Below are 26,731 nucleotides of genomic sequence, written 5' to 3' on the forward strand. Positions count from 1 at the left end.
GCAAACAGGGGAACAATGGTTGATTATTGTCTTTATTTTCAGCTCGACCTGTGCCTTCCCAGCATTTTAGGCCCTTACCACGGTTCTCACCTTCCATCCCTTTGTTGATTTATAAAGGGTCGTTTCAGTTTCTCAGTGTGAAAGCTGTGATATTTTGGAGTTGACTGTCCTACACATTGCAGTACACTTAGCATCCTTGGGCCTCACCTAGTAAATTCCAGTATCCACCCCTAACTCACACCTTATATGATAAAAAAAAAAGAAATCTATTTTCAGACACTACTGGGTGTAGCACTCTGGTGTGAGCGCCACAGTAATTATACTTTCTCAAAGGAGACAAAGAATGTCGGAGACATAGAGACAGGGAGTGCCTAGCAAGGGGTCAGAGGTGCCAGTGTGGAGGCCAAGAAAAGAGCAGAAGAGAGGGGAGACATATAGGGACAGAGAGGTGGCACCTGCCTCTCAGTTTTGCTCACTCTCTTCCCCTTTCCCGGACAAACACACACACACATATACACATACATGCATGCATGCACACAATTTATTTTCATCCCATTGGAAAATTAGAGGAAAACAAGATTTCTAGCAGATACCATTCAATAGCACATCCGGATGAGGAGGATGGGTGGTCCAGCTTTGAGAAACCTCCTGATGTTTTTCTCTACAATTCTTTCTTTCTACTTAGCCTCACTAGGATTGAGATAGGGTTAAATGCTCAAATATTGACCAATGCCTGGGACAGAGAGAAGGGAGTGCAAGTCACCCATTACCCTTTCTCCGGCTCTGGCATGTCAGCCTGGCTGGGTCATGGCAGACGCCTCTGTCTCTGCAGTTGGCAAGGGAGGAGTAACCTGGGGCTTGGTGGCCTGGTGGGCCTTCCCCTCTTTGCTGAATTGGATCAGGTCCTAAACCTAACACTTGAAAGGAAATCTAAATGTGAACACCTTCCAAGCATATTTCAGATTATTCTGAACTCTGCCCTCGGTCTCCATTTTCGGGCACCCCAAGAAGCAGGTGTGTTCAGTGAAACTAGCACACGCAAAGATGCCATTTGAATTATTCCACAGATCAAGGCCAATGCTCCCTACTTCCTCTTCAAAAGTAATTACCTTTACAATGAAAACATCGGGGGTGGAGGACTGCAATGCCTTTTAAACAGGACTGAGTCTCTATATTTTTCTGAAATGATTTTTAATATTGGAATCTTTATTCTTCTCAAATATAATGGGCTCTTAATCCAAAGTAAAGTTTAGCACTTAGCACATAAGCCAGCCTGGTTCTGTATTCGAGTCCTGTTGGACATGTTCTTAGTTCTTATTGAATAAGCCATCATCCATTTTAAAAATTCAGTATAGATTAAAAACTGACACTAGCGTTTGATCTATTTGGTTTGGAATCATTCTGTCTTCTACATAAGAAGACAGATGGGAATTTTTAAATGCCAGCTTTGTTTTTGATTAAAGGCTAAGGTTGAGAATGCAGCTTTTAGTGGAGCCACGACCAGGGCTTCCTAGTGCTGAAAGCCAGAGCCACACAGACACGCTCACCCTGTCGCAGGGTGGAGATTATCAGCTGCTCCACAGGGCAGAGTGGAGCACAGGCTCTCTGCAGGCAGGGAAGGGCCAGCGAGAAAGCTGGGAGAGGGTGAGCCAAGCATTCTCAGTTCTGTTTCTCAAAGTTACGCATTACGTGGAACGGAGAAGCAGAGGGGCCAGAGCGGGAAGTCCTGGTGACAGGCTAATGGAACCACTGGGACTGCTGAGACATCTACTCTAACACAGCCTGGAACAGGGGATAAGAGGAACAAACACCAAAAGGCACTTAACTTCAACTCCATTGTAGTGGCTTAGCTTGCTTTTGGACAAAAAGAGATTCTGTAGGACCCATGATCTGCTTATCAATTGCTACATTATACCCCCAAAATGTAGGGCTTAAAACAACAATCGTTTATTTTGCTCACCAATCTGCTACCTGGGCAAGGCTCATCTCTGCCCCACGCAATGTTGAGCTGAGGACTAGCAAATCCTCCCTGAAGACGGTTCACTCGTGCGGCCAACAAGGTGATGTTTGCTGTTGGCTGCGTGCTCAGACAGACTCTGGGTCAGGGCCGTGGTCCCTGGCTATGTGGGCCTCTTCGTGGGCTGCCTGGGCTTCCTTACAACTCGGAGGTGGGGTTCCAAGAGTAGGCAAGAGTGTGGCATTTTTGTGACCTAACTCAGAAGTCACACTGGCTACTTCTGCCATGAAGGTTGAGTCTCCCTTATCCAAAGTGCTAGAGACCAGAAGAAGTACTTTTGGATTTTGGATGTTTTCGGATTAGGGATACTCAGCCTGAGCTGTATTTGTCAAGGCAATCATTAGGGCCAGCCTGGGTTTGAAGGGAGACAACAGTCCTCAATGGAGGAATGTCAGACTTCTCACATGGGGTGGGAGATAGCATCACCATCCTAGGAAAACACAACCTGGTTTCACCTTTACTATGAGAGATAATAAAGTTAAAGGGCAAGAGAAATATGGGGGATTTTCTTCCAGAGTCTGAAGCTTCCACAGAGATGCAGATGAACTCAGTCTATGATTTATAGTCCTTTTCTTCTCATATTTTATTGAATGTTGACTATCGAGAAGATTCATTGTCAAAGAGACTAAGTGTACAATAACTAGCCATTGGCCAAAATAAAATGAGATACAAGGTTCAGAAGAAATAATCTATCTTTAGCTAGAGGAAAAATACTCACTAAAAATATGAGTTGCCAGCAAAATGTATTAAAATATAAAGCGAGGATTCCTTCTAGCCGTGTCTCTTGCAGACTATGAAAACAGGGGGAAGAATGAGAGTCAAGGCTGGGGAATGATTACGAGCATGTTCTTTGAAGTCAAGCAAGCTTGAGTTTGAATCTTGGCTCTGCCATCTACTATCTGTGTGATCTCAATTTCCTCCTGTATAACCTGACATTATGAAACCCACACTATAGAGCAGTTGTTATAATAACTACCTATTTCCTGTGAAGTATTTAAAGACTTAGAGCTGTGGTGAGCATTTAGTAAGTGCTCAGTAAACAGCTGTTACTTTGTTTAAGGAACATGGCAAGTTTCTATGATACCTACCATGTGCTAACATTGATGGAGTACCGATAAGAGGGTGATACCTGCCTGTAAGTCATTTTCAGCTTAGTTGAAAAGCTAAGCTAAACTGGGCCAGGTGTGGTGGCTCACACCTGTAATCCTGGCACTCTGGGAGGGTGAGGCGGGAGGATCGCTTGAGGTCAGGAGTTCAAGACCAGCCTAAGCAAGAGAGAGAGAGAGAGAGACCCTGTCTCTACTAAAAGGAAAAAAAAAAAAAAAAAACAGAAAAAATTAGCCAGGCATGGTAGTGCCACCAGTAGTCCAAGCTACTTGGGAGGCTGAGGCAGAAGGATCCTTTGGGCCCGGGAGTTTGAAGTTGCTGTGAGCCAGGCTGACACCATGGTACTCTAGCCTGGGCAACAAAGTAAGACTCTGTCTCAAAGAAAAAAAAAGAGAGGCTAAAACATACACACGTTGAACTATAGGAACAAAATACACATGTATTCGAATACTTACTTGCTATCACACAAGTATGTGATTAATGCATGCTTGACACCCTCATAAATCAATCATGGATTCATTGAGTGCTTACATGTGCTGTAGCTGCAACAGTCACAAAAGCAGTTTAAATCCTGACTTCAGTGGTTGGGAATATAAAAAACGTCACTAGACGAAATAACTAGTGAATAATACAAAAGGTGATATAACTAAGCCTTATAAACAAGTAGTTCAGACTATTTCAGAAAAAGAAAATCAGAGATCCCATAAAAACAGCAACTTAAGATTTTCTATCTTATGGGACTAGAGGTATGGAAATGGGCAGGAAGGAGAGAGGGGGAAAGAGAGAAAATTGCCAATGAAGAGACAGAGAAGGGGAAGCGCGGGTTGGGAGGGACAGGGCAGGTCCATTTTGAGAATTAGATTACGTGATCCGTGGCTGTTCATTTGGGACTTGAGACGTTTGGGACCAGCATGTTTTCATTCACCTCTTACTGCTCTTTGCAACAGTAACTGCACTGAGCAAAAGCTCTTTGCAACTCTTCAGCTGCTTGATTCTTTATTATGGGATATAACCAGATCAGTTCATCATACTGGAAACCAGAAATTATTTGGGGACAACAGTGTGCAAAATAATATCACCCTAAATAATCATGTCATACATTTTGGGAAGGCTTTGTAAAGTATTTGACACGTATTTCTTTAGTATCCCGGTGATGTGGGTGTTGTTTCCGTTTTATTGATGAGGAAAACTGAGGCTCAGAAATGTTAGGTAACTTTCTCAGAGTCACATTGCCAGGATGTGATGAGATGAAGTCTCCAAATGTTGTTTTAGGAAGCTTACTCTGGCAGGGAAGATTGGTTCCCCGCGGTGGGCAGGGTTATTATAAGAGGCGTGGGGAGGGAGCACACCGCTTTTGAAAGGTGTCAAAACAGTGCTCAGTAGCGCTGGGTGACTGAATAGCTATAAACGATGACAGAGACAGGAAATTCAAGGATGACTGACTCCTAAGGATTTGCATCTAGAAGGCTGGGAGAAGGATGGCAGCTCTAAGAACTGTGAAAGCTGGGAAAGGAGCACAGATTGACAGGGGACATAAATACTTCTACTTTAGGTACGTGAGTTTGGAAAAGAGTAGGTGACTTAAACAGAGATGTCAGTGAGTCGGGATGCGAGCGGGAGGTCAGGCCTGGGCACGCAGCTCCCGGCACAGGCAGGAATCGGGAGCTCGTGTTGATCTAGAGAAAGAATGTTCTGAGAACAGCAGTTAGGTGCCGAGGAACACGGCAAAGACTGGCCTTGTGCCTCTTAGACTCTGCTGTACTTTGGAAGCCTCCAGTGTAGGGATTCTCTCTGTTCCTTGGCAGAACACATGCAGGGACTTGTCCCAGGGGGCAGTTAACTTTTAAGAAGATTTCCCCTTCCCCTCCATCACAAAAATGTTTCTTATTGGGAATCAGAACCATCAGTCTCAAACACTGCTTTTTTTTTTTTTTTTTTTTTGAGACAGAGTCTCACTTTGTTGCCCAGGCTAGAGTGAGTGCCGTGGCATCAGCCTAGCTCACAGCAACCTCAAACTCCTGGGCTCAAGCAATCCTCCTGCCTCAGCCTCCCAAGTAGCTGGGACTACAGGCATGCGCCACCATGCCCGGCTAATTTTTTCTATATATGTATTAGTTGGCCAATTAATTTCTTTTTATTTATAGTAGAGACGGGGTCTCATTCTTGCTCAGGCTGGTTTCGAACTCCTGACCTCGAGCAATCCGCCCGCCTCAGCCTCCCAGAGTGCTAGGATTACAGGCGTGAGCCACCGCGCCTGGCCAAACACTGCTTTTAATACATGCACGTACAGCTCTGTGACATCTCCCAACCCTTAACACGTAGGAATTGTGCTGGTTTTTACACACTGTGAATAATCACACAGATTACTCTGTGAATAGAAAATTTAAGAGGAGGCCAAATCACAGCCCATAAGCCACAGATGGCATGACGGAGAGTTTCAGTGGCACTTGGACTGGCAGCCACCAGTGCAGTTCTCTGCTGTTGTCCCACATCCCCCAGCACCTGGTCAGCACAGGGACTCTACCTGCTCCCTCTGGAGAATGGGAGGCAGCTCATGGACACCTTCACTGCCTCCTCCAACTGGGACATTGTCACCAACCTGCCTCCACTGCCCTGGTAAAAGAGGAGACAGAATTTTGGCGTCTGTTTTGAACCGGGGCCAAGCCTTGGTCGGTTCCAAAGGCCTGAATGAAAATTTAACTTTTCATCATGGGCTAGAGGATTTTGCCTTTGCTTGGCTGGGGATTTGTTTCATGGAAGTAAGTGGAAAACTCTGTTCCATGCATTTTTTTGGAGGCTTTCGGTCCTGGCCTCCTTTCTGTGCACGGGGGGAAGGACGCTTTGAATACCAGTAGAGGAGTGAGCATGTGATAGACCAACCCTCTGTTTGTCCTTTAAAAAAAAAAATGCTCCGATTGGTCTGTTGTCACCGCACCATGCAGGGCCTGCCCCCACCCTTGTGGATAAGGCCCAACGGGCTCCTTGTCCCCAACCAAGCCTCGCTGGTGCCTGTGCACGCGGTGACCGCATTGACGTCAGCCCTTGTGGTGGAGGAATTAGCTGAGGCCCAAAGGGAAAAAAAAAAAAGAGGCCAAAAAAAGAAAAAATCCAATCCAGAAAGACCAAAGCCATTTCTTTTTATTTCTGTAGGCTCTCAGCAGCTGTTAAGCTTTGCTGGATTTCGATAGTAAGAAAGTTCCCAAAAATAGAACAGTGAAATGTCAGAGTTAATGGGATCACAGCAACAAGCTGTCTCTACTACCAGGAATCTGACTTCATTAACTCGACGCGGAAGTTGCTTGGCGCGGTACACGCAGAAGGTGCCCTGCGCTCGCCCCTCCAACCCGGGCGAGCCCCCGCGCACCTGTTCTGAGAGGAAAGCAACCGCTTTCGAAGTGGCAAACACAGCACAGCAAGAGGCGTCTCTAAGGGAATGTTCTTTACCCAAGCCAGGCAAACACAAGGTTTAATGAAAAGGCCAGCTTTGTTGTGTGTATTTTACTGCAATGTCTTTTAGAGGCTGGCTTCTTGCTAACATGAGGGAAGGGACAGGTGTCGGGCAGCCCCCTGGCCTGAGTCCCTGCCTGCACCTCGGCCCCAGGTGCCATGCACTGCGCTGTGGCAGATTCCTTTCTGTCTCCTCATCTGAGGAAGATCGATGCCACCCCCCCTTCACCCCTGCACGCACAGTCAGCAGAGCAACCAGTGGGGATGACAGGGGCTACTAGAGTTTCTTCAAAAGGGGCGTCCGCTCCAAACGGGAGAACTTGAAAGAAATCTTATGCCCAAAACTATCAACACTTGGCCAGGCGCAGTGGCTCAGGCCTGTAAACCTGGCACTCTGGGAGGCCGAGGAGGGCGGATAGCTCTAGGTCAGGAGTTCGAAACCAGCCTGAGCAAGAGCAAGACCCCGTCTCTACTATAAATAGAAAGAAATTAATTGACCAACTAAAGATACATACAAAAAAAAAAAAAAAAATTAGCCGGGCACGGTGACGCATGCCTGTAGTCCCAGCTACTGGGGAGGCTGAGGCAGGAGGATCTCTTGAGCCCAGGAGTTTGAGGTTGCTGTGAGCTAGGCTGACGCCATGGCACTCACTCTAGCCCGGGCAACAGAGTGAAACTCTGTCTCAAAAAAAAAAAAAAAAACAAAACATATCAACACTCCATGTGATTACTCGGCAGTCACTTCTCTCTCTGCCTCTCATGGGAGGGTGTCTTTTATTCAGAATTGTAAACAGTTCCTTAAGGAAAGACAACATTTTAGGAACGCTGGGTGCAGTGAACTCGGTCGCTGCTCACTGTGGAACTGTGAGTGGCCGAGGTTCTCACGTTAGTGAGGATGACAACGCCACAGGCGAATGAGTGACCCAATGGCCGCTGTGGCCGGGCGCCCCGGGGGCTCCTGTGGGATTCCCCACCTCCCTCCCTTCCTGCATCCTCAGCTTCCCTCCCCCACTGCCCCTACCTGCATTATTACCGTTTTCCGGTGGAAATGTATATATGATGCAGGGTGGAGGAGGGGAGGGGGCACATTGTGTGTGTCGGTGCCCTCAGGGGCACTGCTGTCCCACGCAGCCGTGTAGCTGAGGCCACCTGGACGCAGACACACCCAGAAGCACCCAGGTGCTGGGTGCGAGTGTAGATCCTACTCAGTCAGAGTCGCAGGGCTGCCTCCCCACACGTGAGCCCTACTCTTAACAAGCACCTCAGCAAAATGCAGGATATGTGGGAACCACCGCTCACCGAGGTGCCACCAACCGGGCCTGCCCACCCTGGCCCAGAGCCTTCATGCAAGTCTCAGATAAAGCCGGTTTCACGTAGGTTCCTCTCCTTCGCGATAATCTGCAGATTATCTTTTTACCTTGGGACTTTGATGAAAACGACAAAATACTGTAGGGAGAACAGAACCCACTTTACATAGCGTCGACGTGTACACCACAACACCACGTATATGTAGCGCAGTGACTTCCGAGCGGATTACGACACAGTCAGGTTAGTGCCAGCTATGGATTCCTGCTCCCCACGGCGGAGACAGACCGTGGCATGAGTGGTCAGCAGGCACAGTGTCCTTCCCCAGCTCTGTTCCATGCCCCTGCTCAGTCTCTGTGCTGGCCTGCATGGAACTGGGCCACATCACGGTGCTGCGTTGGAACTGTAATGCTTGTTGGTGCAATTCTCTCTACCAACAATTTCACCAAATCTAGACTTTGAATTACAGAGCCTTCATCAGCCATGTTTTGGTGGCTCAAGCTGGTTCTATCCCTCTCTGCTATTACGAATGTCCAGGGAAATTCTGGGGCCATGTTTGTGAAATATTTCTGGGTGAAATAACCAAGATGTCGGGGGCAGAGGTGTCCAGTGAAGACTTCTCTGACTCTTAACCAAAAGGGAACATTTTTAGCAGGGTATGGCTGTATTCAGTTGCTAGGGCTGCCATAACAAAGCATCACAAACTTAGTGGATTTTACAACAAAAAATTGCTCTCAGTTCTGGAGGTTAGAAGTCCAAGATCAAGGTTTACACGGGGTCATGCTCCCTTGGAAGACCCTGGGGAAGGGTCTGTTCTCGTGGCTCCTTGGCTCATGGCAGCATAACCCCAGTCTTTCATGTGGCCTTCCCTCCCTGTGTGTGTCTGTGTCCAAAATTCCCTTTTTCATAAGGGAATAGTCGTGCTGACTAGTCTTACTGACGTAGGGCCCACCCTAATGACCTCATCTTAACTCGATCATCTGCAAAGACCCTGTTTCCAAATAAGGTCACATTCACAAGTATTAGAGGTTAGGACTTCAGTGACTTTAGTGAGGACACAGTTTACCCGTAACACTGGCCGACTCTGAACATTTCCATCCTTCCCAGCATTGTTTAGAAAAGCTTTAATATTTATTGCATTATTAGTACTCCTCATTCCCTAATTCTAGGTCACCACCTAGAATTTGAAATTGTACCTTGCAAGAGTTTGCTGTTTGCACTGTTGATGCTTACCAAGACTTCACAGTGGCACGTAATGAGGGCCCTGTCGCTGGAGCTGGCAGTACTTGGACTAGCCAACCAGGAAAGGTACTTTCCACTAAAGACCAAGAGTAGCAGGTGAGATTCCTGGACTGGGTCGTGTCTGTCCTTGATCTTAGAAGAAGGGCAGGACTTAGGGAACTCTCAGGGAGAGGTGGACTATGCCAAGTAAAAGCAGCTAGTTCGGTGAGTATAAGAACGTAGCTATCATGATTAAGGGCCGACAGGTGGGCCAGTTTGACCAAAGCACAAAGAGGGAATCAATGGAGGGAATATTGGAAAAGATTGGCGAGAGATTCTGCAGATCTTCTGTGCTGGTCTGAGAAATTTGTACTTGATCTTGTGAGACCTGGAGCCACTTACCAGGAGGATGTCTAGGAGATACTGTTTTTAGAATATGTTTCTGTTGATTTGTGTAGGGTAAGATGTCAGGAGAAGATTAAGATGAGAATGTTGGCGGTTAAGCCGAGAAACTACAAGCATGCAGATTGAGAATACCCCTCTTCTTGCCCCACCACCTAGAGGTCTTCTACTTGTCTTTCAGACCCAGGTCAGCTGCCACCTCCACTTAGAAGCCTTTCAAGTTACATGCTCCTTATTGTTCAGTACCATAGCTCTTAACATATATTGCCAGTCTGGTGCTCACCATGCTATGCTGTGATACTTTCTGTTTCCACGTGCCTCCCCTGGACTGTGCTGTCATGAAAGGCACAAATATTTTTTATTATGCGTTGCAGCCTGTATGACTAGCAATGGTCGTGACTCAATGAGCTACTCAGCAAACACCTACTGAAATGAAACAGACAGACAGAAAGCCAATTGGCAAACAGCAATTTGGCTGTAAAATGAGCCAGTCAAGAGTTATAGACTCTTGGGACTGGAAAGGGTCTTCATGGTCATCTAACCCAGTTACTGAGTAAACGCTCCAAATCCTGGACAAGAAATGATCTCGCCTGATGCCATCCTGCAGCAGCTCTGGCCGTACAAAGTGTTCAGCTGGAGGGGAACTTAGAGACTACCTTATTCAACATAGGAAGAAACGAAGGGATTGGCTCAAGGTTACTCAGAAGTTAGCAGCAAGGTTGGGAAATAGAAGAGAAACTAACATGACTAACCACCAGGCCCATTTAGTCCTCACCACAATCCTACGGAGTGGAGGTCTTGCCATTTGGAAATTTACAGTCGAGGATGCAGAGGCTAAGAGAGGGCAAGTGGCTTGTTCAGGGTTGCACAGCCGACAGGTAACAGAGCTGGATAATGACAGATTGATCTCATTCCATTTTCTAACACCTCATGTCATCCCTGGAGAAGATCCCAGGTTTCCTGAGACACCGTAAAACGCTCTTCTCACTTCCTAAGCAGACCTTGCCACAGGATCTGTTTTGAAATCCTTTCCTTCTTTTGTTACCGTCAACCAGGTTCTTTGCCCACTGCTCAAGAGGAAGCCAATCCGCTGAGACAGCAGAGTTTACAGCAGAGAAAGAGTTTAGTTCCACATAGCACTAAGCGGGGAGACGGGAGGAATTTCTCAAATCTGCCTCTCTGAAAATTGGGGAGACAGCATTTTTAAGGATAGTTTGGTGGGCCAAGAATTAGATAATTAAGTTTGCTAATTGGCTAGGTTTGGGACAAAATTATAGGGGCATAGAAATCTTTTTTTTTAAGACAGAGTCTCACTCTGTTGCCCAGGCTAGAGTACCAGGGCATCAGCCTAGCTCACAGCAACCTCAGACTCCTGGGCTCAAGCAATCCTTCTGCCTCAACCTCCTGAGTAGCTGGGACTACAGGCATGTGCCACCATGCCCGGCTAATTTTTTTTCTATATATATATTTTTAGTTGGCCAATTAATTTCTTTCTATGTTTAGTAGAGACAGGGTCTCGCTCTTGCTCAGGCTGATTTTGAACTCCTGACCTTGAGCAATCAGCCCGCCTCTGCCTCCCAGAGTTCTAGGATTACAGGGGTGAGCCACCGCGCCCGGCCAGAAATCTTCTTGTGTTGCTTCAGTTCTTGGGATCACAATTCCAGTTAAGTCAGTTTCTTGGTATGGGTCACTAGTCCAGGTGGGTCAACTAATCCACCGTAACACAGACCTGGAGGAAATCTCAGAAACTCCTCCTAGGCTTCGAAAGGATGATCTTATCTATGGAGAGAGCTAAGAATCTTTATGACTACCAGCTATGGGATTTCAGAGTAGCAATTATGGACAGTGACTAATTATGATCATTATTTTTAGCTAGGCCTGTTCCTTCACAGAGTTTTGGAGCCCTTGCCCCAGTTCTCACCTTGTACCCCTTTGTTGATTTGCATAAAGGGTGGTTTCACTTTCTCACCCCCATTTTTCTTGCTTTTCAGGAGAGAAGTATGAGCTCCACGCAGGGACTGAGTCCACCCCAAGTGTCGTCGTGCACGTGTGTGACAGTGACATAGAGGAAGAAGAAGACCCAAAGACTTCCCCAAAGCCAAAAATCATCCAAACCCGGCGTCCCGGCCTGCCACCCTCCGTGTCCAACTGAGCTTCCCGCTCTGCCTCGACAATAATAGCCGTCTCCTCTTTGTCATGCTTTTTTCCCCCCGTTGTTTGTCGAAAAAAAAAATTGCCTTTAAATCCCTGGGTGTTTGGTTGTTTGAGATTCCTTCCTTGTAATCAAGCCTCTCGGACAAAAGGGCTAGGAAAAGGTGATATGTCTCCCGATCATATCATACCCATTAAGTATAATCCATTATTTAGAAGGTTCTAGGAAAAAGTAGTATTTTCTTATTAAACAACAGCACAGCCTGTATCTTTGTTCTCTCATGTTGATCCAAGCCAGAGACATCAGTAACAAATAGCACCTGTGTTGTTTGTGAGCTGTTGCAATCCCAGTCCTGACGTGTGTGCGTTGTTTACTCCTGGCCACTTAAATAGGACCATATGTAAACTTGACTTTGACTGCATGAGATATCCCTGTCTGGTCTCACTCAGTCCTTGCATCCCGACATTCCCAGGACATGCATGATCACCAGCATTTATTTTCATGATTTGAGGATATCCTGTAACTCACAGATTGTCAGCATCCAGCCATGTCCTATCTAGATTAGAAAAACTGTCAGCATCGTCCAGCTCAGCAAATCTGGGTATAGTCACTCTTTTGAGTCGATAACTTCATAGCTCTGTTAAAATTTCTGGAGGCAAAACTGAGATTGGCCCCAAAGGTATTCCTCGATCGATTTTGAACACCACACCCACGTAGAACTTTCCCAGCCTCATTGGGGAGGCTTGTCCAGGGTGATAGAGACCGATTTCAGACAAACCTATTTATTACAAAAGTTTCATGGTGTCAGAATGATTGTTTTTCTCTCTTTGTATATTTGTACAAATGTTTCAGCTGTGCTTTTAAAATCTGGATTTTTTTTTTATTTAGTGATTGTTCAACCATTAGCTGCTTAAAAAACATACTATGTGCATTGCTTATGAATGCATTCATATACTAATGCAGATAATCTGATAATATTACACTCTATTATGGATAATGCTGAATTTTGAAAGGGCACAAAACGTCTCATGCCAATACATCAGTGATTAGCCAACATCTTTGCTATCGAGACCACTTGTTTTTCAATAGAGAGGCAAGTGTCCGTGGTAGACGATTGGGATGAAGTGAAATCTCCAGAATGTAGCAGCAGCTGAGCATATGAAATTGGGGAAGGATGGTAGACAAACGTACGACAATCCTACTCATGCAGTGCCCGTATGCTCAAAGGCGTTGTTTTCATTACATGTGATTTTTCTATTTCTCTAGCCCAAAGTGCATTACAGAAGATACACCTATAGAACCATTACCTTCTGCTGTATGTGCCAGGCCTAATCTACTCCTGTACATTAATGAATTACTTTAGATGCAAATACACATCACGAAGGAGTGGGGAAGTACTTTCATTACCCAAGCCTCAGAAAAACACGTGAGAACAATAACACAGCCAACCGATGGAAGGAGCGTTGTGGTTTTTGACTAAGGTGTATGTTAGTTTCATATCAGAAACTTCAAGACATAGACTGATCACTCAGAAATTAAAGTCCGTTCTACTGTGAATATAGCAATATAGTACTGGACACAGTACAGGGGAAACTGAGGAGAGCATTGCTTGTCAAATCCTGAGTTTCCATAAGAAAAATGAAGACTCCTTTCAAAAATCTGAGGAGTGTATAATAAGCAAATGCTTTGACTTTTCCTTTGCCGTGGAGGTTTTTCCGTTTTGTCCTTGCCAAGTGAGACTGCAGACCTAGTAGTTGAGAAATGATGCCCTCTAGTGGAAGAAGTATCACACTCAGCTGTTTAGATGAGCAGAGGCTGCCGCAGTTGGCCACCTGGGGCTGAGTCTCCTCTTGGTCATCTGCAAGTCATTTGACTTTTTAAAATACCATGAATTTTCAGAAATGCAGGCTCTGAGGCCACCTAAAGAGAAAATGTTTGGAGGTGATCTGTAAATGTCTCAAACGCATCAGACATTTGGTAAAAGTTGAAATGACCGTTCTGTGTAGCCATAAAAGAAAAACAGTGAAAGAAAGAGTGTGAGCTACCTGGTTAGCCTTAGTAAAAGTTATTGCCACGTGTCAGTGGTCACCTGTCTCAGATCAAGTGACTCTTTCGCTAGGTTTGATCTGGGGAGGGGAGGGACGGGGGCTGTTCCCAGGAGAGTGGGGAGAAATGGAAAGACTCCTGGAAGGGTTTGGCCGGAACCTCCCAGCACCGTGAAAGTCAGAACCGCCTCAGCATGTCCGTGACGCACGTTATGCAAACCTCTCGAGCACTATTTTAAGTTTGAAAAGTTTAAAAATGAAGGGGAAGGGGAAGATTTCCACCAACTGAATCATTTGTGCACGTGTATAGCTCAAAGAGCTTAGACTTCAAATATATCTGGTGAATGACTCTTTGTGCATGTGGTGTGGTTTCTGTGTTGTCTACCTGAGTTGACTGTTCTGGAAGGAGTAGCTATGGAGGAGTGCAATTCCTCCTAGAGTCTTTCTGAGAAGTTACGGGATTAGCCCATCCATTTGGGTTCTTCCTGCAGCAGTGGGGGATGCTGGTTGGCAGTTGTTTCTTGAAGGAAGAGGAATCTGGGCATGGCCCAGAGGGATGGGTTGGCCTCTGATCCGGGCAATGGGAGAACTTCCTGTTTTATTGATGCATCTCGACCATTTTGGTCCTAAAAGCCACGTCAAATGCAATAACCTTAACATCTCCCCACTCTATTCTTTAAAACACTATACAAGACCTGAATTGGCAAAAATTTACTATTCAGAACACAAAAAGCGCCGTCATAATCTAAAAGATTAACATATTCGATTTTATTTAAGAGATTTGGTTCATCCAATGACACATAAGGAGAATGAAAATGGAAGCTTCAGACTGGGAGGAGATATTTGAGATACGTGTAGTTCTTAACTCGTATTCAAAATGTAAAAAGAACAACAAATCAATAAAAAAAAAGACAATCCATTTGATCATTAAATGGTCAAATTACTTTAACAGGCTCTTGACATGTACAGGCAATTCGCACATACACAGACATATTCGCAATGCCCAAATGACCCACAAACATTAAAAAGAAGCTCAAATTTATTTCTTGTCTAGCAAAGGCAAATTAAAATCTCAAAGAGTTACATTATCTACCAGAATGGCTAAAATTAAGTATGGAGAAATATTAAGTTCTGGTAAGGCTATGAAGGAAGGGGGATTCTCCTACTCTGCAGAAGGGAGTGTGACGTTTTACTGCCACTTGGGAACACTGATGGTGTCTGCTAAAGGCACAGATAACCCTATGTGGGAGCGACTCACTCCAGTGCACGCACCCAGCAGATGGGGGTGCTCACGTCCATCAAAATGCTTGTACCATAGTGTCCCCAGCAGAGTTGCTCATCATAGCTATTGACTGGAAACAATCCAAGCGTCCCTCAACTGTGGAATGGGTAAATAATTGCGGTATCCTCACACAAAGGAATATTACCAAGCAATAAAAAATTACTGGTGTATATACAAACATAAATGGATCTCCAAATCATACTTTTGAGCAAAAACAACCTAGACATGAAAGAATACATAGTACATGATGTATAACTTCATTTATGAAGCTAAGAAATGGTCAAAACTGGCATATATATATATATATATATTTTTTTTTTTTTTTGAGACAGAGTCTGTTGCCCAGGCTAGAGTGCTTTGGTGTCAGCCTAGCTTACAGCAACCTCAAACTCCTGGCCTCAAGCAATCCCTCTGCCTTAGCCTCCTGAGTAGCTGGGACTACAGGCGTACGACACCAATGCCCGGCTAATTTTTTCTATATGTTTTTAGCTATCCAAGTAATTTCTTTCTATTTTTAGTAGAGAAGGGAGGTCTCGCTCTTGCTCAGGCTGGTCTCGAACTGCTGAGCTCAAACGATCCAGCCACCTCAGCCTCCCAGAGCGCTAGGATTACAGGCGTGCCCCACCGCGCCTGGCCAAAACTGGCCTATACTGATAAAAATTATAATAGCGGCTACCTTTGGGAGGGTATTGAATGAGAGGGGACACGTGGGACCTTCTGAGATGCTACACACATTCTACATCTCGATCTGGATCTCCATGGATACATACATATATACAATTCAGTTAAATTCTGTGCAACCAAAAGGAAACCTCTATGAGAACGGGGAAGAAGGAGCCACTAGTTGTGACGAGGGTTTGAAATGTTCTCATTCTAAAGACATGCATCCTCTATCTCATGTCCGTGAGCTATTTCCATATATGCAATGCCTTAATTTAAAATCTTTACTTTTTTTTAAATAAATAGCACAGGACTTAAGCACTGAGTGAGGCACTATTCATTCCAGTACAAATCAACTGTGTGCCTGACACTGGGTTTCCAGTGGTGAACAAGGTAGCTGTGGTCCCTGCCACGTTCCACGTGCGAAAGAGACAAGAAACAAACAAATATGCCAATAATAATCACAAATTCCAATAGGTGGGTCCAGTGAAGAAAAGCAAGAGCACACTATGAGAACAGAGAATAAAAGTAAATGGGGGTCCTAGGCAGGGAGGGTGTCTCTGAAGAGACGACATTTAAGCCAAACTGGAGAAGGAACTGGCCAGAGAAATGCTGAGGGGAGAGTGTTCCAAGCAGCAGGCATGAAGGCAGTGGGTTTGGAAAGACCTTGTCATGCTGGAGGAAGCTTGTTCAAGGCTGTCATGAGTGTGGAAAGCAAGGCAAAGGAGAACGAGCACAGCCCCAGGTGACATCAGGAAGGCAGGCAGGTCCCGGGCTCTGGAGAGCCTGGCAGGCCAGGCCAGGGGACTTGGAGTTCCTATTAAGTACGACAAGAAGAATCTTCAGTGAGGGAATTATATGACCCGATTCATCTCGTGAATTCCGACACAAATAGAAGAAATTTCCCAACACAAAGCCACATCTGAAAATGTCTAGCCACTCTGGATGTTAGGCCTGAAGGTAGCTTTGGATAGCCCGGCGATCCTCACTGCAATGTGACGTAGCGCATGAATTCTCAGTACCCAGCGTCAGTACGCAGTGTCTTATCACGGTTCTGAAAAGTTGTTTGGCTCCCCCCCCCCCCCATTCCCTTCCCCAAGTCATTTAGAAGGCCTTGGTGCAGGAAAGGAGGGACAGAGCAGGTGATAAAGAATGATAAGTCAGTGATTCGGGAAAACATTCATTTAGCTGCGGGTACAGAGTGTCCCTGCCAAAAGCTGCCATGCAGAGTGTCATTGAACACTTGGCAGGCTTTCCCCTTAAATTTATGCAATCCGAGAAAGGGAAAATTTCAGGCAAAAAAGTTTTCTGTCAAACTCATTCATCTGCACCTTTCAAAGATAGTCTGGGGAAATGTTACTGGAGTTGACTCAGGAGCTTTTTATATCTCCAAAAGGAAGCCAAATCCAAGGTTAGTTGTGTGTGTGCGTGCGTGTGTGTGTGTGTGTGTGCATGAGTGTGCGCGTGCGTGTGCGCAAGCGCATTCAGTGTAGGTTGGAAATAGGAAACCCAAAATAGACTGAAATGGAGGAAACGCTTTGTGCTAAAAAATTTTCATACACAATACCTCCTTGGCTCTTTTGCATTATTTTCCATTCTCAATCGAGTTTAAAACCCTTTAGAGTTGGGCAGGACTGTGGGGCTTCCTCAACCAGTCGAAATCATTAGTAAAATCATTATTGTTCCCCGAGGAGTCTTTGGATTTGCCCGTGGGGTATTTTATTCTTGAAGCAAGATTTATAGTTGTCCCTACTGTATTGCCAAGTTCAACACCCTGCTAATGCATGTGGTGTGCTGTGGTGGCTGCAGGCCCCATACACCGGGGGGCGCTGTGGGTCACAACTCGCTGCTGAGTGAGCGGGCATTGCACTCAGCTGGAAAGATCCTCCCACCCAAGATACTCTTACTCCTCCCTGGGGACCTGTGTCCAGGGACTAGTCAATGTGACAGCGGGAAGGCCCTCTCTCAGGCCCCTCCAGAGCTATCCCTTTAGGATATAGGCTGAGGCCTCTGCATCTCTATTTAACCACTTTGGGACCAGGGTCGATGACAGTCGACAGCCACAGATGGACGCGCACAGCGACTCTAGCCGACAGCCGTGATATGACTTTTCTAATCTTTCATTTATCAAAATAAAATTGTGAACATTTAAAAATAACATCGTGAAAATATATATATGTCTATGTTACCTATTCTGATTGACATTTACAAGTAAAGCTGCCTGTGAAGTAAAACAAGCTTTCAGTGCTTTTAAGCTTTCCTCATCACACAAGAGCAAAACGGATTCGTGGTCAATGCACAGCACAGACTGTCGTGCGGACTATGAGTGCCGGCTGTGGGCAAGGTTTCACGGCCGGTGAGCGCAGTCCTGAAGTGTTTAACTCTTCCCTCCTTAAACCTACTTCCTTTATCCCCCACAGGTGCGGACCTTAAAGGCTCCCCAGCAAACTTCCTGCATGTACACCTAGTCTCAGAGCCTGCATCCTGGAGAGACTAACCTAACACTCAAATCCTCGATAGCTTTCCCCCATCACTTAGCGCTCCCTGGAATTGCACGACTCTTTTCCATCGATCATTGCCTTTGCATTCCTAATATGGATCAGTTATACTAGGGGTTAGTAGCTTTCTAAAAGTAATACAGCAAAGTTCTTCCTGCTTTCTTTGTGTTGTCCTGCTGCATTCAGGTAGGCATAGGTAGAGTGGAAGTGCAGGTAACCTGGCACAAAATTCCACAGTGATGACTTCTCCCAATCGTCCCCATGGCATGAGGTGAACGAAGGTTGCCTGTACAGCCGTTGTCAGGAGTCTTCATGAAAAACACAGAGAGGTCTGTAGCAGGGAGGGTAGGACCCAAATTCTGGCCTGTGCACCACCTTCAGCCCACCTCAAAAGGTGACCTCACCTCCCTGTCAACCTGGTATATGAGAAAGGGATAGAGATTGCGTATGTGACTCTAGACAAGCTGCTGATGTCCTTGCAACTCAGTTTCCTCTCCTGTAAAATAGGTTTAAAAATTGACCTTTGTCATGAGGACTTAATAAGATAATAACAGTAGCAATTATTATTGGAAGGCAGTTTAACGACAGCTAAATTCACAAGTTTTGATGCCATATGACTGGGATTTAAACCCTGGCTCTGCAAACGGGTGGTCTTGGGCAAGTGTCTTAATTTAAGTCTTGGTTTGCACATCTAGGAAACAGGAAGGATGGTAGTATTGATCTTACCCAGTTACGAAGATTAGAGGAGAAAGCGCGTCAAGTGCCAGGTACAGAGGACGTCCCAGCCAATGCTCCTTGTGGACCAGACCCTGCGTGAAGCACTTGGCATTGGTCCCCTGTCTCCATGACGACGTGTTCACTGTTCCTATCCCTCATAAATAATAGTCGTCACGTACTGAGTGCTTATCTCTGTGGCAGGCGCTCTGCTAAGTTCTTTACACTCGTATTAATTTGACTCTCCAGTGATATTATGAGGAAAGTGCTGATGTCCCCATTTTACAAGTGAGGCAACTAAAGCCCAGGACAGTTAAGTCCTTGATACTCCAGGCATGTTCTGTGCACTGCCAGCAGCAGCGTTGGCATCCCCAAGGAGCTGGGCAGAGAGGCAGAGCCTCAGATCCCACCCGTGACCTACTGAAGCAGAACCTGCCTTTTAACAAGACCCTCCCCCCCCCCGTAACTCCTAGCACTTTAAAGTTTAGGAGGCACTTACCATCAAGGGCCCAATTCCCCTGGCAGAGCTACGATTGCAAAGCACATGCTTTAACTGCTTCTATGTAAATAGCACCCATCCAAAAAAGTGCTCACTACATACCATGTTTCCCCAAAAATAAGACAAGGTCTTAATATTTATTTCTCCTCAAGAAGACACCCTAGGGCTTATTTTCAGGGGATGTGTTATTTTTTTTTTAAGTATGGTACAACAATCTACATTTATTCAAATATAGTTAAGTCGTCTTCTTCTGCAACATCATCATAACTCTCCAAACCCCGAATTCCATCCTGAATTTCTTGCAACTCTATTTCTTTTAGAACCATTGGCCCCAATCTCTCATGTGGAGCAATAGAGCTCTCATGGGGCAGATGAGAAGGGCTGCTCGTCTTCTTTCCCGCTCTCTGAGACAAAATGCATGGGTTGTGCAGATAGGCTGCGTAGCCACGCCCATCACTAGGTCTTATTTTCAGGGTAGGGCTTGTATTGTGCAAATGCTTAGAAATCCTGCCAGGGCTTATTTTATAGGTAGGTCTTATTTTCGGGGAAACATGGCAATTTCCCTTCCTCGGTAATTACTACCACGGCTGAGCTGCTACCTCTGTTCCAACCCACAGTCCCTCCCCACCTACTGCGCTGGCCTTGTTGCTTTGACGAGAACCCCCAGGTGTTGCTGCGACGCTCTGGACTCAGATAAAGCTCTGCCCTTGGACATCTCCACAAACTCCAGTAAAAGTGCTTCTGAATGCGCTGCAATGTGCTTTCCAGAAGGGCAATGATCCCAGGAGCGCACCGCGTTTTCTGAGAACCAGTCTTGCTCTGAGAATGAAGCCAATCGAGAGACAAGAAGAGCTGGAAGGTTGAAAGAAAATGAGAGGGATGGGAGGAGAATTTAATATTATTTGAGCACCTGAACCAAACTGGGGCTGAAGCTAAAATCCTCTGGACTTTTCGGATGCCTGCACCAACAGATTTCCCTCGTCCTTAAACCAGCTTAAGTGGGGTGTGTTCACTTTCCACCGAAAGAGTGACCAGTTGAAAACTAAAGAAAGTGTAGTAGGCACAAATGTAAAGTCCTACATTTAACGGCTTAAAAAAATGCACATGTAAAGGGAGGAAGAGATCAACGTGGCAAAGCAATAATATAATAAAGGTCTAGAGGCCTTAGCTGATCGGCAACTCAGTATGTGCCAATGTAGGGGAGGGAAAAGTCTGCTACTTATGAATGAATCTTTGTGTTTCCAATGGCAGGTGATGCCATGTGTTTATTGCCCATCCAATCTTTAGAAATCTCTGGGAAATTACGGGAGCATCATCAAAGGAAATATACGTGATAGCTCTGGAACCCAATAGAGGGTATAGCAACAGTTGTCCAGAAAATCTGAGTCACTTCTGGAATGTAGAAGGCAGTCTAACAAGAGAAACCAGACCTGAAACAGGCACGACAGGAAACACACAAGTGAGGGCTACAGCGGACGTGGGAGCCATTCTTTCCAGTTGACTCTAAGAGACAGTTCAAGCTCAGAGTCAAGGAATATAAAACGAAGTGGGCAGGAAATTAAAGAGGTGCATTTGGAAGAGCCAGGCCAATGGAGCCCCTCCATCACTATGGCTGGCTGCATTTGCAGAATTTGCCCCAAGGCCAAATTCCCAAGGCTTGCCTTACCTGGCGAGGACTCCTAATGGAGTTTGGGGGCCCATCAGAGCCTCCTTAATCACCCCTGACCTGCACTGAACATATATGGATGAGAAAAAGAGTGTACTCCCTAGGTTCGACATAGCATGTTTTCCAGCATCTTCCCTGGTGAGCACAGCGTGGAAGGCCAATTTTACAAGACTTCTCATGTCCGAAAATATCTTTATTGCACCTTCACACTTGAATGATAGTTTGGCTCGTTGGGAATTCCTTCAGGATTTTGAAGACATCGCTCCATTGCTTTCCAGCTTCTAGAAGCCCCAGGTCATGCTGAATCCTGACTCTTTCAGACAACCTGCACTTCCTCCCTGGAAGCTTTAAGGACCGCCTTGTCCCAACTCTCCGAATTTCATGTACTGAATTCCTCTGTGTCCTTCCCAGCTGGAAACTCATATCTTTCCATTATGGACATTTTTTTTTTTTGATTATTTGAAACTTCCCTCCCCTATATCTCCTCTGTTCTCTCCTTAGATCTTCCAAAGTTATGCTCAAATTATTTTTTTTTTCTTCCTCTACTATTTTCTATCTCTTTGACTTTTTACTTTATTTTTCTGGGAAATTAGTTCAACTCTATGTTTTAATGCTTTTATTTATTTTTTTTTTCTTTCTGTTGATACATATTTAATTTCTGAAAGGATTTTTCATTCTATCTCTTTGACTTTTTACTTTATTTTTCTGGGAGATTTCTTCAACTTTATCTTTCAATGCTTTATTTATTGTTCTTTCTGTTGACACATTTCATTTCTGAAAGGATTTTTCATTTTTTATTCTGACATGATTTCATTCATTTCATTTCATTCATTTTCAGTTCCATTTTCACTTCGTTTCTATTGCTTCCTGCTCTTGTTTTATGAATATAATATCTTCTCTTATCAATCTGGAGTTCTGGGGTTCATTTTTTCCCCTATTTCCTGCACATTCTTTTTTCCTATTTCCTTTTTGATTTCTCGCTCTCTTTCCCTCTCTCTCTCTCTCTCTCTCTCTCTCTCTCTTCCCCCACCCCCTTCTCAACAGGAAGAGAGATTTTGCTCCCAGAGGGCAATGTCTAGAGACATTTTTAGTTGTCACAGTTGGGGGTTTGTGCTACTGACACCTGGCACGGCAAGGCCCGGCTGCTGTTGAACCTCTTGCACTGCAGAGCACAGCCCCACAGCAGGGAGTACCCATCCCCCAATACGAATAGCGCTGAAGTTGGAAACCCCCAGTTTGGAGGCTTTTCTCAAATATCTTGTGACCTTTGCTTCTTTGCTTATATTTGGGGAGAAACACTGAAAAACTTGACTGGATTGATTGTGTGGTTGTGAGTGGAGCTCCTTGACTATGAACTTCACCGTAGGTTGATCTGAATATGCACTTTCTTGGTGGGACTTCTAACTCCGTGTATGTTTATAGCCTCTCTCTTTGGCTAATCAGTTTTTCTGCAGAAGAGTTGTCCAATCTCCTGCCTGGAGGGTTTAAGTCAGCAGCCAGTATTCTGGGAGCTCACGGAGAAGGCAGCCGTTTCAATGTGCAGGGTGTCTTCAGTACAGTCTCATACCCACCCCCACCCCCGCTGCACCGGGTGTCCCTGGTACCCCGTTCTTTCCAGTTCTGGAATGTCTGGCCTTGCCAGGAAAGTCTGACCTCTCTTCATAGTCCCCAGTGGAAAAGAGGCAGGGAGGAGGATCTAGGATTCTAATTGCTTCTTCTTATATGTTTCCTATAATCTTCCTATTTTTAGCCCCACTTACACCCCCGCTTTCAGAGGTACCTGGCACCTAAAATTACTGGAGTTCTTCCCTGTGCATCAGCCTCCTGTGTTGCCTCCAACCCCTGCTTAGACTTCAGCTCCCTAACCTGTGGAGTAAGCAGCCAAGCTTTCCTCAGCTTTCTAGCTTCTGAAATTTTCTTGCTATTCTCTTTTCCCGTTCTCCTTGTCCTTGTGGGCTTATAACAGACTTTCTTTTTCTAATAATATTTTGAAGAGAATAAAAATAAACGTATGAGTTTAATTGACCATGTGCAGCCAGAAATGAGTGACTTTCTCTGATAGCCATTTTCTTCACCCAAAGATGTCATTGAGAGTTCTTAGACTGCCCAGGGGCTCAGAGTCCTCTCGAAAGGAACATTCTCGTTCATGGTCATTCATTCCTTCTCTTCTCCGCAGAATTACAAAATTCTTGAAAACGAGACTTGAGGTTCTTCTCTCAATTGGGCATGTCACAATAAGAAATGTGTCAGAGATGAGACAAGCCAATGTAGATTTTAATTCTCTAGCAATTTCCCATATATGCTAACAGTGCTGGAAGAAATTTTTCTAGCAGCCTGTACTTTTTTCAAAGTCTTACACATGATACCCTTAGGTATCAATAATCTCCCCTAGCCTACAGAAGTACATTGTCTATTTTGTTGTTTTGTTACAATTCCTCATCACTAGATAGCATTCCCTTGGGCCTCTAGCTAGACCATAGCGATCTGCCAATGGAATGAAACAACATGTTGAAAAAACAGCATATAAAAGAAACCATTGTGGTTTTGATTTCCATTTCCCTGATGATTAGAGATGTTGAGCATTTTTTCATATATTTGTTGGCCATTCTTCTGTCTTCTTTAGAAAAGTTTCTGTTCAAGTCCTTTGCCCACTTTTTAATGGGGTTATTTGATTTTTTCTTCCTGATCTTCGTGAGTTCTAAGTATAAATGCTGGCATGGGTGCGGAGAGAGAGGAACACTCCTACACTGCTGGTGGGACTGCAAACTAGTTCAACCTCTGTGGAAAGCAATATGGAGATACCTTAAAGCAATACAAGTGAATCTACCATTTGATCCAGCAATCCCATTGCTGGGCATCTACCCAAAAGATCCAATGACACTCTACAAAAAAGACACCTGCACTCGAATGTTTATAGCAGCACAATTCATAATTGCAAGGCTGTGGAAACAGCCCAAGTGCCCATCAATCCAAGAATGGGTTAATAAAATGTGGTATATGTATACCATGGAGTACTATTCAGCTCTAAGAAACAATGGTGACATAGCACATCTTATATTTTCCTGGTTAGAGTTGGAACCCATACTATTAAGTGAAGTTTCCCAAGAATGGAAAAACAAGCACCACATATACTCACCAGCAAACTGGTATTAACTGAACAGCACCTAAGTGGTCACATAGGTACTGCAGTAATAGGGTATTGGGCAGGTGGGAGGGGGTAGGGGGGCGGGTATATACATACATAATGAGTGAGATGTGCACCATCTGGGGGATGGTCATGCTGGAGACTCAGACTTGGGGGGGGAGGGGGGGAAAATGGGCATTCATTGAAACCTTAAAATCTGTACCCCCATAATATGCCGAAATAAAAGAAAAAAAGAAAAAGAAAACTAAGGTGAAGCAGATAAATTTCTATAAAGAAAAGGATTATTAAAAATAATTGAACATTCAACATTTTAAATAAAATATTAAGCACTCTATGAGAATAGGGTAATACATTACTTTTCTAGATTATATTTTGCATATCAAAAACTAAAAAAAAATAAATAAATAAAAAATAAAAGAAACCAAAGAAAAGTTAGCAGCCAGCTCCCTTCACATGAGGACTAATAACATTTCTAACATTTTCGCTTCATGCTGTGTTCCCAGTGCTGTCCTTTTCATGAATTTTTCCCTATTAAACCTCATGACCGTATCATAGACTTGATTCTCATTGTTATTCCTCCATTTTGCAGATGAGGAAGCCTAGATGAACAAACGTTAAATAAATAGCCCAAAGTTCTGGGCTTCGAGCTCAGGCAAAGTCTGAGTTCAGAGCCTACAGTTTTAAACGCTACGCTGCACCCCACCCTAGTGTCAGGGGACGGTGGCCAGGGCCAGCCCATGCATTGCCACCACCGCACCTCAGGGCTGACAAAGTGCTATCACACAGGTTGTAGTATTCGAACTCCTGTGACATCACAGCAAACTAGCTCCTGCCAAGAGTGGAATATGCTACTCCAAACAGCTTGGCAGAGAGAAAAACAAAGTATGAAGCCTCCAGCAGAGGGACAGGAATGTTTAGGCATTGCCATTCTCTCCTGTCCCGGGGTAAGCCCTACAGCCGCAGTGCCTGCTGCCAGCACGGTGGTTTGCAGCATAGCACACGGTCTTGGTGTGTGTGTGTAATATTATGTCTGTTCCTGGAAGGGGAGGCAGACCTCTCCAGGAGTGCCATGCTCAGGTAAGGCGAGCTCGGCTCCTTGTTACTTCTTGCCATGCTCTGTTCCTGGAATCGGACAGTGGAAGTTGGCAACGGGACCCCCTGATGCATAGATCCATGGGCAAAGAGAGAAGTGAGAAAGACTGGGGCTGTCTCCTATGCTCAGACAGGACCGTATCCGATCTAGTTAGGGCCCATGGGTAGCTAACCACGTCATAAATACTGGGAAAGGATCTCGACAAAGCGGGATCTGAAAACTGCAAATGTGCTGACATGTGGGTCCCATTATTTAACCACTTCGGGACCAGCGTCGATGACAGTCGACAGCCACAAATGGACGTGCACAGCCACTCTAGCCAACAGCCATGATATGACTTTTCTAATTTTTCATTTATCAAAATAAAATTGTGAACATTTAAAAATAACATCATGAAAACATATATGTCTATGTTACCTATTATGATTGACACTGCAAGTAAAGCTGCCTGTAAAGTAAAACAAGCTTTCAGTGCTTTCAAGCTTTCCTCATCACACAAGAGCAAAACGGATTCGTCGTTCAAATGCACAGCACAAACTGTCGTGGGGACTATCAGTGGCGGCTGTGGGCGAGGTTTCGTTTGGCCAGTGAGCGCAGTCCCGAAGTGGTTAGGATTAAGGAGTGACTGGGAAGGGCAGGCAGTGAGCAGCCCTCTTCTCCAAGTCTGGTTGTGAGCTGACGCCACCTGGTGGCGATGGGTGTCTTCTCCAGCTTAAATATCAGTAGGGACAATTCTGGGTCCTGGGGCTGTCCGGGATTCCCAGGACAGCAGCAAAGACTTAAGGAATCTCCTTGTGCCAGTAGTTGTTGGCCCAACCTGGTAAGATCAGGAGGAGAGAATTGTAAAAACATGGAGACCCACCATCCCCTCCCCTGCTCCTGGGGACAGGGTGCCTTCCCCCGCTGCCCTGCCCTCCTGTCTCTCTTCCCACACCCTTGAAGACAGCGTTTGCACCTGCTCCTCTTTGTGTACCGGAGGTTGGCAGAAGATCGCTTCATATTATCTGACAGTGGAGTTTTATTGTCACCAGCTTCTTAAGCTTACCCGAGCTACTTCTATCAATTCTTAAACAACTCTGTATAAAGGGAATCTTCACCTTTTACCCAGCAGGTATCCTTACTGATTTATATAGGACTGCATTCTCTTATTAGTCCTCAGGGAAGGGAAGTATGATCTTTTTAATGATTCTTTTATAGATATTATAATCGTGTGGTTACAGAACAGCTTCCTGCGTTGACCACATCCCTAGGCAATCACGTGACAGATGCTTTGAGAAGAAGGGTGATGGCTCGCCCTTCCTAGTTTGACCCACACCACCTGACTCCGTACTGAGCGCCTATCAGGTGCTCAATAAATCTTTGATGGAAGAAATGGGTGAATAAATCAGATGATTTGGAATCCCAGTGATATTTATAAGCCTTATAATAAAAACGGAACAGGATTTTCTACAAGACTACATAAAAACTGTCCACATTTT

At 45.1% G+C, this 26,731-nt stretch overlaps 1 protein-coding gene across 2 annotated transcripts in view; it reads left to right on the forward strand.

Moving 5' to 3' along the window:
* RCAN2 (regulator of calcineurin 2) overlaps positions 1-14,047 on the forward strand; it is a 263,983-nt gene extending 249,936 nt beyond the window's left edge. For both annotated transcript variants that reach the window (XM_012756433.3, XM_012756439.3), the window contains one exon: positions 11,491-14,047. In XM_012756433.3, the coding sequence (XP_012611887.1) occupies positions 11,491-11,651 (161 nt within the window). In that variant the 3' untranslated portion in view covers positions 11,652-14,047. The remainder of the gene's footprint in view (positions 1-11,490) is intronic.
* The last annotated feature ends 12,684 nt before the right edge of the window (positions 14,048-26,731 follow it).

The sequence above is a fragment of the Microcebus murinus genome, chromosome 5, assembly GCF_040939455.1.
Source record: "Microcebus murinus isolate Inina chromosome 5, M.murinus_Inina_mat1.0, whole genome shotgun sequence".
NCBI classification, from domain to species: Eukaryota; Metazoa; Chordata; class Mammalia; order Primates; family Cheirogaleidae; genus Microcebus; species Microcebus murinus.